This window comes from Pagrus major, chromosome 15 (assembly GCF_040436345.1).
Source record: "Pagrus major chromosome 15, Pma_NU_1.0".
Classification (NCBI taxonomy): domain Eukaryota; kingdom Metazoa; phylum Chordata; class Actinopteri; order Spariformes; family Sparidae; genus Pagrus; species Pagrus major.
Window position 1 is genome coordinate 27,901,014 of NC_133229.1, and position 12,293 is coordinate 27,913,306.

General features: G+C 40.3%; 1 protein-coding gene across 4 annotated transcripts; it reads left to right on the forward strand.

Annotated features, from left to right (window-relative positions):
• The first annotated feature begins 3,125 nt into the window (after positions 1-3,125).
• napba (N-ethylmaleimide-sensitive factor attachment protein, beta a) lies at positions 3,126-11,306 on the forward strand. 4 transcript variants are annotated; one of them, XM_073482236.1, is made up of 11 exons: positions 3,126-3,223; positions 5,667-5,669; positions 5,908-5,987; positions 6,461-6,577; positions 8,036-8,082; positions 8,176-8,253; positions 8,354-8,409; positions 9,601-9,685; positions 9,803-9,907; positions 10,434-10,502; positions 11,154-11,306. In XM_073482236.1, exons 1-11 carry the CDS (start codon positions 3,126-3,128, stop codon positions 11,304-11,306), a joined length of 891 nt encoding a protein of 296 aa, XP_073338337.1. The 4 variants fall into 4 exon arrangements, with proteins under 4 accessions (XP_073338337.1, XP_073338336.1, XP_073338340.1 ...); XM_073482235.1 differs by lacking the exon at positions 5,667-5,669; XM_073482239.1 differs by lacking the exons at positions 5,667-5,669; positions 6,461-6,577.
• Positions 11,307-12,293: the final 987 nt, after the last annotated feature.

The window sequence follows — 12,293 nt, forward strand, 5'->3', positions numbered from 1 at the left end:
GGACCTTCAATGAATCATATATTTCTCTCTAATATATTTTTGGTCAGTAATATAGGATTACATCTTTTAAATAAAACAAAAAGTATTACATTTCCTGAGGTTCTGTCTGAGTTCACAGTAAAACACCAAATTTTGACTGCCATTTTTAATAATTCTGGTAAATTTATCCACTCTCAGGCAAAGCAAATGTATAATCGGGAGGTTAAATGAGCCAGACTGAAGCTTAAGTTTCTACTGAATCAAATGATGCATGGCACTTGATGCTGACTCCTGGTAGAGGGTGGGGAAAACTAAATAAACACAGGCCAGTCAGGCGTCACAAAAATGGCTTGCAAAAGAAATGTTCTCTGGCCTTTTGGGTTAACTTCAAATAAACCTTCTTCGGGTCTATTATTACATGTTGAAGTTGGGAGAACATGCTCAAAGATACCAAATACGTCAAGGTAGAGTCCAAAAATGTGTTTAAAATGAGAGGAAATCTAAATCGAATGTACATGTAGAGCAGTGATTCTCAGGTCTGAGTTGGATAGTTGATTTATCTTCACTATAATTCCTTTCATGAGCAAAAGACAAAATGTTTCTGTCACGGGGGATCCTTGGACTGAATCAAACGTGGGTCTTTTGTCTGATTAGTGTCAGTTTAAAGGGTCCTTGATGTGTCAAAGTTTGAGAACCACTTCAACAACCACCCAACACTCTGGACTTCAGCAGACATTGACCAGGTGATGTACACGTACTGATTATCAGGGAGAGTCCTGTTTTTCATCATCCTCTCCCGGTTTCCTCCAAAGGGTCGCAATTCTCCTGTATTCTCCTGAGTCATGATTCATTTTTCACACCTTTTTCTCCACAACAGCAACAATCTCTGGCACTGTACAGCCTGGTGGTAGTGTGCTGTGAAGTTGCACCTCGTTCTTCTCGGTGAGTGAGAGATGGAGAAGAAAAGAAAATACTCATATTTCAAAACATTTAAAGATTTAAAGATTTAAATGCCATTTTTATTGCCAAAGATTCACACAAATTCACACTGATGGAGCGAATTATTCTCCTTTCTTCTTTCCTAAGAATTTAAAATAAAATTAAAAGTATTTAACAGAAAAATGCTGTTGCAGTGTACCTCAAGAAGATACCAGAATGAGGGAAACAAGGTCTCTGAAACGCAATTTCCTTAAGGTGGAGAATCACCAGACTGGGCTTTGGGTTAGAAATCAGCCTTATCTCAAGGAGCTCTCAAGGTTGGCAAGAACAGGTGCTGCTCGCTGTGGAGAGGTGGTGAATGAAAACAGTTGAGCTGTGAGCCAGAAAACCAAAATAATGAGCTGAAAATTGCTGAAACGCTCCATAGTGCAGAGAGAAAGAAACTGCAGAGTACGATGATAATTCTCTGTTGGCTTCTCTCTACGAGCGACACCTCTGACAGGCGCATGCTGCTGTGTTGTAACTGCTGCTGGGAGGTGTTAATATGTTGGACGTGTGTGTGGTGTGTTTCAGACTGTTGTGGGGCTCTGCTGCCTCCAAGTGGCCAGATGAGTGAATCAATCACCTTTGTAAACATGAAGCACTGGGAAATAAAAAATAAACACAAAGCCTCGCTTGTAGTTTTCAGTGTGAAGAGGGAAACTAGCTGGAAATTTAAGGAGGAAGGAGAAAAGTTTTGTAATTTTATAAAGAAGGAATAGTTTCTGTCAGCACGTGTTCACAGTGATCATTAAATGAATCAGAAATACTTTATTGATTCCTGAGGGGATCGTGTGATGTTACAGTTGCTTCCTCTAGAATAGAAATGTCACAGCACAGAGAAATTATAAGAAAAATGTTTTAAAAAATAATGATAAGAAACAAAAGTATGTAAAAATTAAAATGTAGAAAATTAAAATATACAACAAAAATGTAAAATTATGTTAAAGCTACAATATATGACACCTAGTGGTGTAATGGTGAATTATTGGACCCAATTTTTTTGTGATGTACGGTAGCACTGAGGGTTGAAACACAGCAGCATTGTTTCACACGACACAACATTTCAGGAAAAATAAAAACATTTTACAAAACACAACAACATTTGAAGTTTTGTTGTGGTTTATGAAATGTTGTTGTGTTTTGTGAAATGTCGTGTTTATTAAATGTTGTTGTGTTTCTTGAATTGTCTTTGCGTTTCCCAAAATATTGTGTTTTGTGAAATCTTGTGTGTTAAAGTTTGTTGTGTTTTGACCCTTTGGGCCACCATACACACATACATATAACAGTAATCAACATTTCAGAAAGTACGACATTTCACATTTCGTGAAGTTTTGTTGTGGTTTATAAAATGTTGTTGTGTTTTGTGAAATGTTGTTGTTTATTAAATGTTGTTGTGTTTCTTGAATTGTCTCGGCGTTTTCCAAAATGTTGTGTGTTGTTAAATTTTGTTGTGATTTGACCCTTGGGGCCACCATACACACATACATATAACAGTAATCAACATTTCACAAAACACAACAACATTTTAGAAAATGTGACATTTCACATTTTGTGAAGTTTTGTTGTGGTTTATAAAATATTATTGTGTTTATTAAATGTTGTTGTGTTTCTTGAAGTGTCTTTGCATTTTCCAAAATGTTGCGTGTTGTCATATTTTGTTGTGTTTTGACCCTTGGGGCCACCACACACAACGACATTTTAGAAAAAACGACATTTCACGATGTTTCGTTGTGTTTATTAAATGTTGTGTTTCTTGAATTGTCTGTGCGTTTTCCAGAATGTTGTGTTTGAAATGTTGTTGTCTTTTGACCCTTGGGGCCACCATACACAGTAATCAATAGTAATTATGTTTTGAGAAAGAGGTGCGGTTGTTTTAAAGCTGATTTTAAGAAACGTACTTCCACAGTCCTGGAGGCTAAGAGGTGATAACCTGCTGTCTGCAGCCTTTCTTCTCTCCACCAGATGGCAGCACCGCGCCGTAAATGACCTCCCTCTCTCTCCGTAGAAGAAGAGCTGCAGCCCCCTCAGCATCAGCACCAGCAGAGACGTCTCCCTCCTCCTCTCGCCTCCTCTCTCCTCCTCTGCTCTCCTCTCCTCTCCGTCCACTGCGGAACATCGGGCCCGTTTTCCTCGCATCGCTCCGCCAGCGGCAGACCCAGCTCGCCATGGACAACTCCGGCAAAGAGAAGGAGGCCATGCAGCTGATGGCTGAAGCAGACAAGAAGGTCAAAGCGTCCGGATCCTTCCTCGGAGGGATGTTCGGGTAAAGGATGTCTCTGTTTACCTCCATGTCATTTTGGTGTGTGTGTGTGTGTGTGTGCGGGGAGGGGGGGGGGGGGGGGATTCCTGCACGCAGGGCCCCGCACAGCCTGTCGACCACCGTGAAAATCATTAAAATACTCTTATAATAACCTTATAATAAGCCTGATGCGTCCCCGTGGTGCTGAACAATGAGCTCAGAGGCCTCATCAAAGCATTTATCTTCATATTTTAAAGCCTGTTTCCTTTAATGTTCCTCTACATCCCTGCAGGAGCTGCAGCTGTCACGGTGACATTGTGTCCTAATGTCTCATCACAGCATCTTTATGTCGTATCACACACGCACACACACAAAAAAAAATCTGAGCTGTCATCGCAGATGCTGTGGCCTGCGTGTCGTGGCCTGTCACGCAAGAGAAATGTTAATGTGCTGCGGGAGAGAGAGAGAGAGAGAGGAGGGGAGGGGAGGGGGGAGAGCGGGGTGGTACAGAGCGTGAGGCCGAGGAGAGGTGCAGGGAGGCGGGGACGGTGTGCGGGGAACCAGTCGGTGGTGATGTGGTGATGCGGGGGCTGTTTTTTCTTTTTTTTCTTTCCGTGTGCGTGTGTGGGAGGGGCGGATGTTTACAAGTAAAATGGAAACACTGGAATATAAGATAGATAGATAGATAGATAGATAGATAGATAGATAGATAGATTATTCAGCTGATTGATCAATTGACTGACTGCCTGAGGCTATTGATCGATGGCTGCTCATCCTGAGAGATGCATTAGGCCGATGAGGGAGCTCCAGCATCTACAGACCGACAGTCATTATGTTGAGTGGTAATACCTGATATTTTACGCACCTGTGTTTTGAATGTTGCATGTAGTGCATATGGCAGAAACCAAAGATTATTTTCATTATTGATCAATCTGCCAGTCATTAATGTTTTAGTCCATAAAATGTGAATGAATCATGAAAAATGCTTGTCGCAGCCTCCCAGAGCCCCAAAGTGTCGTCTTCGATTTGCTTCTTCCGTCCAACAAACGGTCCAAAACCAGGGACTTTTATTTCAATTTCATTTAGTAACAGTGACGATGCAGTTTAACACAGTTCCAGTACAGAAATCGAAGTGCTGCACAGAGTTTATCTCTACTGCTCCTAAGTTATTTATCTTAGGCAACTGGACTTTAAAGAAGCGTCTTGGATGGGAGGTGAAACATCTTCAAGAAACTAAAACAAGTCCAGTTGCCTACGATTCACCACTCAGAGTAACCACGAGCTGGATGACTGAGAATCTTCACCAACACATTGCTTTTTCAACTCGTGCCCCTCGTTGGCCTTTTACATGTGTAATTAAAACACAGGCTCCAGCTTTCAATCGTCAGGATCATAAAACCACAGCGCACAATAGACATACGGTGCTACATCAACACGCTGTGGCCGTACCGGCAGTGAAATGCTTATAAATCAGCCACAACCCACATAAAATATATACAATAATATATTCATATTTCCAGGGAATGCCAAATACTTGGATAATATTCAAAAAATGTCCCCGATGAAATAAAATGGGAAAACTAAAGGCATAAATCACAAGTGATCAATACACACATATCTGACTTCAGTGTACAATTAGATGAAGGTGTGTACTGTTGGTTTGCAGCACTTAACCTTTGTTGTAAAAGATTTTATAACACGTTTTACATCTTCCTGATATAAAATCAATGTTATTGATGAATTACATAATAATAAATGCTGCAATCAGGCCCGAGAACTGAAATGGGTCACATCTGTTCTCCCCTCCTGGTACCAGCAGCATGTTTTTTTAATGAGCCTCAGCCCCGAGTTAAGAGATGAATTAAACTCAGCCGGGGTCATTTCAGCAGCACTTCTCTGTCGATTTCAATTCTGATGATGTTTTAAGAGATTTTTTCATTTTATTTGTAGGAATCATAATATTTTACTTCACACATGATACTGTCGCTGCGATGCCTGGTGCAGAAACACACATGTAGAAATCATGTGACATTAATTTTTAAAAGATATGTTATAAGTTATTTTAAACTACAAAACAGAGGAAATAAACGTCCTTTGACCACATCTCCAAACGCACAAAGAGCTAGTCATTAACTTTATGGCTACAGCAATGGCTGCAAAAAACTTTTAACAGATAAAATTCTATTAAAACAAATAAAAAATGCACATCTCTGTTGTGCAATTGCATACAACAGATCCCAGTTTGTAACCTCACTCGGTCTACAGTTTCTCCTTCACCAGACACACACAGAGCTCCGTCACATGGAGAGTGATGTAAACACTGTGTGAACTAGTTCATGCTGCAGTCACATGGCCACAGATATAGGCTAGATAAGAATCGAACGTGGTTTAAGTATAAAACTAAGGTGCATGTGAGCCTTACTAAATCAGATTTGTGTCTCACAGGAGGTAAAATATTAGATTTTAGAGGGTTTCACCTGCAGGGTGAACGTATCCTCAGCTGCCCTCCCCCGTGACGTCCTTCAGCTGGACTGCACCGCATGCTAGGTTAAAATATGCGGAGTGACAGTTTGCAAAATGAAGATGAATGCTCAGTGAAATTAAGCTTTTTTTTAATCTTATAAATGCATCACAACGTCATGAGCTCAGAAAAAAGGAAAGGAAATGATTCATTTTGTGTGTCTTTGCCTTTTTTCTGTGTGTTACAGAGGAAACCATAAGGTGGAGGATGCCTGTGAAATGTACGCCAGAGCAGCCAACATGTTTAAGATGGCAAAGAACTGGAGTGGTACGTGACACACACACATCATAAAGACAAAAAACATATACACCTGAATCAGAGCACAAATAAACAAACTCCCACACAAACACCAACACAGACACACACAGTTAATTGAATGTTTTAACGGGCTGTAAATGATTCACCAGCCTGCGCAGCAGTAAGAGCTTTTTGAACGTACACGAACACAGGACTCAGATATGAAAATTCAGGACAGAATGGACAAACAAGTGAGACAAACATGGCTGCAGATCCCAGCGTGTGCTCTCCGGGATCCAATAATAGCTGCTGCTGAGCAGAACTTAGCTGTTCAGATGTGTTTGATGGTTCTGCCGCCTGATGTGTGTCGACAGCCTGAATCATGAACACAGTCACGTAGTTTGGCGAGGGTGCAAATTTTAAAAATTGCCTTCTCGTATTTTAGTGCATTCATTTAAACTGTGACTCTGCATGTGTGTGTGTGTGTGTGTGTGTGTGTGTAGCCGCGGGGAATGCGTTCTGTCAGGCAGCTCGGCTCCACATGCAGCTGCAGAACAAACTGGACTCCGCCACCAGCTTCGTCGACGCCGGCAACGCCTACAAGAAGGCCGACCCACAGGGTGAGCGCCGTGTGTGTGTCTAACAAACACACACATGCAAACATACAAACACACACACACAGATAGTTGACTTAGTATTCCAGTACGTGTGCAGCTCGGTTCTGTCACAGTTCCTCCAACAAACTAACATTTCATTTTTGAACAGGAGATGTCGTCTATATGTCTTTTCATCACTTTGTTATGTAAGAAAAAAGGCTTCAGAATCAGGCGTCACCTTTTTTGCTAAGACTATATAAACTAGTTGATGTGTTGTTTAAGGAATTTATCTGTTTGTCTTTCAATTAAATCATTGATTAAACCGATATCAGTCGTTTCTGTTGAGATAAATTCACTTAAATCACCTCCAGCTCTCTCTGCTGAGTTCACTGTCATGTCTCCCAATCCATCATTTTTTTTCCAAATTTGCCTTCTATCCTCCGTTTCTTCATCTTTTTCACACAGATTGCAGCATAAATGAGCAAGGCTTATAGTTTATTGATGAATTTTGGTCTACTTTTTATTCATTCTGCTGTCCTTCCTCTGTATTTACAGAGTTGTACAGTCATTAAGACTAAAAACATATTCGTATGTTGGCAGAAATCAGTCTTCATGTGTTCTGTGTTGGGTCTTTGCAAGTTTCATTGGTCCTCAGGTTTGCTCCTGACATTAGTTATGCTTAAAGGAGACATATAATGCTCATATTCGGGTTTGTAATTGTATTTTTGGTTAGTACTAGAATAGGTTTACGTGCTTTAATGCTCAAAAAACACATCAGTTTTCTCATCCTGTCTGAAAACGCTCTGTTTCAGCTCCTGTCTCTTTAAGGCCCCTCCTCCTGAATACTCAGTCTGCTCTGATTGGTCAGCTGACGCACGCCTGAGCCAGCAATGCTCAACAGCAGCTGTGCCAAATCAATCGTTACGTGCCAAACTAACCGCTATGCAGCAAATTACGCAAATGTGTGACTTGGCGACGTAGTGTCGCAAAGTCACTGAATTTAAGGCGGGACCGCTGACGAGGCGTTTCAGGAGCAGTGTTTTCTGCGGGAGAGAGGAGCTTCAGTAGCTGTATTGCTACTTTTAATTAGATAAAAGAGTACTTCTTCCATCGCTGGTGTTTAGCTGCCTCTTTTTCTTCATAATCGTGGCACTTGGCAGACCACACATGATGAAAAGGGAAAAGCCTCTGTATAACTTCCCTCCACAGCCAGAGTCTGGACCCTCAGGTAGTTTTGTTGGAAGATTAAAATGGGTCCCTGGTTCATTCGAGGAAATTGATATCTGGGTTATGCTGCAACAGCTCTCCTGCCTCCCTGTGATGAGCTTAATAAAATACTGTGGGTTAGCAGGTTAGCAGTCACAGGGGGGAGGAAGCAGAGAGAGTTTTAATTTGACTGATCAGACTCAGAAGGCTGCAGCAGACACTTTCTTTCTTGTGTTCATAACATCGCTGCTTACGTTCTTCTCTGTCTGCCTCCAGAGGCCATCAACTGTTTAAATCAGGCCATCGACATCTACACTGACATGGTAAGCTCTGCTTCAACCATTCATCTGCTCTGTGACGACCATCCTTATCTCTGAGAAACACCCTGTATGTGTGTGTGTGTGTGTGTGTTACAGGGTCGGTTTACCATCGCAGCCAAACATCACATCACTATAGCGGAGATTTATGAGGCTGAGCTGGTTGATATTGAGAAGGTGCGTGAGGGGGGGCGGAATATTCATTGTAAATTCAATTTGTTGTTAATTTCAATATAAATAAATATTTTATGTGCTGACAAACATGTTTTGTTTTCAGGCCATCGCCCACTATGAGCAGGCAGCAGACTACTACAAGGGAGAAGAATCCAACAGGTACGTGTGCTGTTTAATACTGCAGTAAAGAAGTAACCACAAGTTATACTTGAATAAAAGTAAAGATATTGTGTTCAAATATAACTTTGGTAAATGTGAGAGTCATCCATGTGCATAGTACTTGAGTAAAAGTCTTAAAGTATCTGATATTAGATGTACTTAAGTTGTCAATTTTCTGGCAATAAATTTATTTAAGTGTAAAAAAGTACAAGTAAAAGCAAATTCTACGTATATTTACATATATATTATTTATTTATATTTATCAGATCAGATATTCAGTGTTTTTTTATCCGATTGTTGATACAATAATAGAAAAAATGTGCAATTTTTGCTCTGCGATCTGCAAAGTAGCTGGTTACTAAAATGATCAAATACATGTTGTGAGTTAAAAGTATGTGTTGAAGTTGAAGTATCAAGTATCAGAAAATGGAAATACCAGTACGCCAGTGAAGTAGAAATACCTTAAAATTGTACTTAAGTGCAGCATTTGAGTAAATGTACTTAGTTACACGCCAAATACACGCATACATGAATATATTTGACACGATTTGTCGATTAATCAATCGGTCTGTCGTCAGAACATTTGGATAATCTTTCAGTTGTTTGAGTCAAGTTTTAAGCGAACATGTCAAACATTTTCTGCTTTTCTTTTTCATTTATTACATTTCTAATATCATTTAATATCTTAGGGTGTTGGACAAAAATAATAATCAATGTGCTATTTCATGACATTTTCTAAACTAAAAATGAATCAAGGAATCAAGAAAAAATTGGAAAATTGATCAATAATGACAACATAATCATTAGTTGCAGCCCTGTGCCTGTACAATATATCATCATGCATGTACATACATATATACTGTATATTTTCTCTATGTAGCTAACTTGTGCTCAGCTGTTTTGCACCATAATTAGATGCTGACAGTGCGCTAAAATGAGATAAAGTGCTCACTCCCACTCCTATAGATTTATATGAGGGCACAGTCTGGTGGCCTTCACAGTCGAGTCATACATCATCTACATCAGACTCGTGTATGAGAGCTCAGTCTGGTAAATGTTCCTCTTATTACATTCAGGTGGTGAGCATAATGGTGGAGACAATAATAATACACTTATACTCGTGTGTGTGTGTGTGTGTGTGTGTGTGTGTGTGTGTGTGTGTGTGTGTGTGTGTGTGTTTTTGTGTTTCAGCTCAGCCAACAAATGTCTCCTGAAGGTCGGACACTACAGCGCTCAGCTGGAGCAGTACCAGAAAGCTATTGAAATCTATGAACAGGTAACGGACGAGTAACACCTGTACATGGTGATGAAAATGAAGACAATGTCCCTTGATCACGTGCCGCCTTAAAGGTCAGTAACTGTGTGTGTTTATCTGCACTTGTGTGTGTTTCAGGTTGCTATGAGCACCATGGACAATCCTCTGTTGAAGTACAACGCCAAAGAGTATTTCTTCAAGGCTTCACTGTGTCACTTCATAGTGGACGAACTGAACGCCAAGGTAACACACACACACACACACACACACACACACACACACACACACACACTGCTGAACGTGTACACAGACTGTCAGACAGCCAGTTACACGCATGGATACGATGCATGCATGATATATCAGAGAGAGATATTAAATTCTTGTGCTTTGCTACAAGTTTTTGTATTGTGTTTAGACAACCGTGATGCTTCAGCGAGCTGACTTGACTGACATGATTCCCCAAATTAATTATAATAATGAAATCAATGGTATTATATTACTTTTATTCACGGTACGATAGTTCATATACATAGTTCGTAGGGTGTTTTATTGAAGATTGAGAATTTTAGACCCGAACATCAAAAAACAGAAGTGTATAAGCTTATTTTTAAATTCAGTACTTCTGAATTTATGGATAAAGCATATGGACAAAAGTCACATCATTGACCTGTAATGTGATGCTTAGTAATAGCTTTAAATACCTTAAAGTCTTGTGTGGTGACCTTGTTTGTAAATGTAACATGAATTAATTTGTGTGTGTGTGTTTCAGTTGGCCATAGAGAAGTACGAGGAGATGTTTCCAGCCTTCTCAGACTCCAGAGAGCTCAAACTGTTAAAGGTAATCTCTTTTTTTCTTCAAACTAAACAAGCTAACACTTCAATATATCGAAAAAGGTGTTTCGTAAAGATATTTTTATTATATGACCTTCTGCGTGTGCATACATATTGTGTTTGCTGCTGTTATCTGTTTGAATTTCAGTTACATTAAAAATAATGTTGCTTATTCGTGATTCTTTATTGGATTCACATTAGCTTCCACAAAGTGGTGGCTAGTCTTGCTCGTCTCCATATCAACATTACAACCACATAAAAAATAAATAAAACACAAATTAAGATAGCGCAGCATCAATATGATGACTTTGATTTCACAAAAAGCAAGAAATGTCTTATTCATTTTTGTTAGTTGATGTGGAATGAAGTTCATTTTTTTTTTCTACCCCACTAAATGTATTTGATAACTTAAGTTACTTGTTCCTTTGTGTATTTAAAACAATAATGCAAAATATAATCAACAACAACATGATAATTGCATTATTTTAGATCCCCTGGGGGTAAATTCACCAGCTGCCTCTTTTCTTTATGACACTTCCACACATGGTGACAGGAGCAGCTTCTGTATCACCTCACCTCACAGTGGGAGTCAGGACCCTGAGGTGGTATTGATTAAGATTAAAAATAGGTCCCTAAGTCACGTGTTTCGTTGCCACAGAAACTCCTAGATGCCCACGAGGAGCAGAACAGCGAGGCGTTCACAGAGGCCGTCAAGGATTTCGACTCGGTGTCTCGTCTGGACCAGTGGTTGACCACGATGCTGCTGCGCATCAAAAAGACCATCCAGGGAGACGCTGGGGACCTGAAATAGAGAAAAAAGTAGAGAAGGGGGAGACAAGGGAGGGAGACAAGGGGAGAGGGAAGAAAACAAAAGAGAGACGAAAGATAAGATAAGAAAGTGGGGGTAAAAGAGAGGGAGGGCGGGACTGAGGGAGTTTACAGTTGTACATATCAATCTGCATGTGACCCCCAACTAGCTAAGCATCACCTTTAAACGACCCCGTGTCCCTGTTCCTGCAGTATTGCTCTCGTAACACTGGACTGACTTGTACTTAAAGAGAAAGAATGGAAATAAAAAGTGTGTGTGTGTGAGAGAGAGAGAGAGAGAGAGTGTGTGAGAGAGTGAGTGTGTGTGTGTGTGTCCACTGCAGTAAAGTAAATCATAATTTGACGGGAAAGTGTGCAGCTCATATCAGATTTAAGGATATATGTTAATGAAAAGGGATACTAATGTTATTTATGAGATTATGAATATTTATTGTCAATACTGAGAATATTATTTATTGTTTATTATGGTGCTCAGTGTTACGACTTGTCTTAATATTTTAGGTATTAGCCCCTCTCCTCTCCTCTTTTATTCTCCTTCACTTCCTCTCCTCATCTGTCCGCCCTCGTCTCTCTCTCCCCCCTCGTCCTCTCCTCACCCCTCCGAGTCAGTAATATCGCCCTTTGTGATTGGTTGGTTCTTTGTTGGTCGGTGCAGTCAGCCACCAGCGCTCACTCCCGTCTCTGCCTCGTTTGTGCATGTCTGTTGTCATGTTGATGTAAGTGTTCTCCGTGTCGTGCTAACGTGTGAACAACATACATGTAGCCTGGTATCATTTGTGTGAAATCAGTAAATATGTACCTCAGATACCGAGTTGAAATAAAAACGTCATCGCTCCAGATATCTGACTGCTTCCTGGAGTATTATTGATGCATTTAGTACTTTGTTTAATGCAACAACTAGCAGGTCGTGATGATGATGATAGAGAGTTGTGGGATACTAAAAGCTGGGGATGATAGCGACTGATCGATT